Source organism: Antrostomus carolinensis, unplaced genomic scaffold, assembly GCF_000700745.2.
Source record: "Antrostomus carolinensis isolate BGI_N321 unplaced genomic scaffold, ASM70074v2 scaffold15713, whole genome shotgun sequence".
In the NCBI taxonomy this organism is placed as follows: domain Eukaryota; kingdom Metazoa; phylum Chordata; class Aves; order Caprimulgiformes; family Caprimulgidae; genus Antrostomus; species Antrostomus carolinensis.
Window position 1 is genome coordinate 1 of NW_010303260.1, and position 1934 is coordinate 1934.

Below are 1934 nucleotides of genomic sequence, written 5' to 3' on the forward strand. Positions count from 1 at the left end.
ACCCCTCTCTTGATGCAGCCCAGGACACAGTGGCCTCCCAGGATGCACCACTCAGTGCTGGCTCACATCAAGCTTCTCATCCACCTGTACCCCCAAGCCCTGCTCAGGACTCTCCATGAGTTCTCCTCCCAGTCTGTACACATCCCTGGGATTGCCGCGACCCAAGTGCCCAGCCTTGCACTTGGCCTTCTTGAACCTCATTAGGTACTTGTAGGCCCACTTTTCAAGCCTGTCCAGCCTTGATCATCTAGTACCAGAAAATGCATTCAATGCAGACATCAGCTCCAAGGAGAAGAGGCCTGGCAGGTATGAGCCCCATGACATACATCCGTAGATATCTTCCTCAGCAGCTTATGATCTAAACCCAGTTGTATCTGCTGTCATTCCCAGTCCCACTAAGCCACCCAGACTAGACCCCCACTGCTCCGTTTACTCACCCCACAGAATACAAATCCCATATCCAGGTTTTGGGCAAATGCTTGTGTGCTTTCTCTTCAGCAGGTGAAAACATGGTGGGCTGATAGGTCGATGTTGTCAGATGCTCTGCTGGAAATAACAAAGACCCAGTCACCACAGAGTTCTCAGGCCCTGGTTTTGAGTAGAGGGGCTCCAGCCCATCTCAGGCTGCAGGTCATCCGGCCAGCTCTTAGGAAGCACGGCACTGGAATGAAGGTGCTATCCCATGTTTTAAAATCTCTTCCCTCATTTTAAACAAGAGAGGTGCTGTGGGCTTTACTTGCATTTGGAGGCACCAAGGGAAGGGCAAGCATTCCCTGGCCTTAGAGATAAAACTTGGGATCCAGACAGCTGGCTACGATTTCCCAGCTAGAAGCTGTGAGCCCCAGGCAGCCTCACACTACCCCACCAGGGAACACTCAGGACCGCTTTCACCTGAAAGACTGAGCAACCCATGTAAGAAGAACCAGTTGGCACTTACTGTTGTATGCTTTATGGGGCTGGGCAAACATCAACATGGGCCTGGAGGTGAATATCTCTGTTTCCAGCAGCATAGTTGTCGATGGAGTGGTTGGACACACTCTGGGTTTCCTGATATTGGTGTTGGACATAATTTTCAACCCCATTTCCTGTAGGCAAAAAAAGAACTGATGCAGCAGAAGCTTGTCCTCCCCTCTCTGCTCTCTAGCCTTGTGTGCCTCCTTGTCCCCTCACGCAGCGGGGACTTGGCTGTCCTCTAGCTTGGCAAAGCATTCTCTTGCTTCATTTTAAGAGGGAATTATTCAGATCCTCAGCAATGAGCAAACAAGATCTCCTGAGCTAATTCATCTAGCCTCAGTCAGCCAAATTTATTCTTTTTCAAACACATGGTCATTTAGGTTCTACAGCTTCTCAGCCTCTAGAGTGCAATTGCTCATGGTACGGAGATTAAACACACTCTGTGAAACCCAATTAAAGTAACCAATCATCCTTGGCATCCTGAATCACACAACCAAAGTGCTGTAACCACACAACAATTCCTTCTTGGGTGACAATTGCAAGTCACGTATTCAAGTAACAAGTGAGTTACAAGTGCCTAAAGTGGACTTGTTCCCTAGAACAGCATTCCTAGGATACTGTTAAAGTCAGGAGGCCACACTGCCCTCAATTCATGAGTTATCCCAACCCACCAAATCAACCATTTTTACCCTGAATGCTGTAAACACATCAGGCTCATCAGAATTTGGGAACCGGCATGAATGATCATCTTCAGACACTTGACGAGGATACCAGGTGTTAGAAACAGATGGGAACAGCCCATAGATCTGGGAAAGCAAGAAAAAGAAAAATCAGCACAAATAAAACCTGGCATTCCCTTCCTGTCCTACATCCAAGGCTTGTTTGAATTGCTCCTGGCTGCTCTACATGAACACGTGCCAGAAAGCCCAGGCTCCCTGTCCCTCTTTCCTGGCTCTCCTCTGACAGAGCCAACACAACCT

General features: G+C 48.6%; 1 protein-coding gene across 1 annotated transcript in view; it reads right to left on the reverse strand.

Moving 5' to 3' along the window:
• Positions 1-437: 437 nt before the first annotated feature.
• LOC104521911 (alpha-2-macroglobulin-like protein 1) overlaps positions 438-1934 on the reverse strand; it is a gene marked incomplete at both ends in the record, with an annotated part of 7154 nt that continues 5657 nt past the window's right edge. The window contains 3 exon segments of the mRNA XM_029084034.1: positions 438-588; positions 938-1085; positions 1644-1760. Of these exon segments, the coding sequence (XP_028939867.1) occupies positions 438-588; positions 938-1085; positions 1644-1760 (416 nt within the window).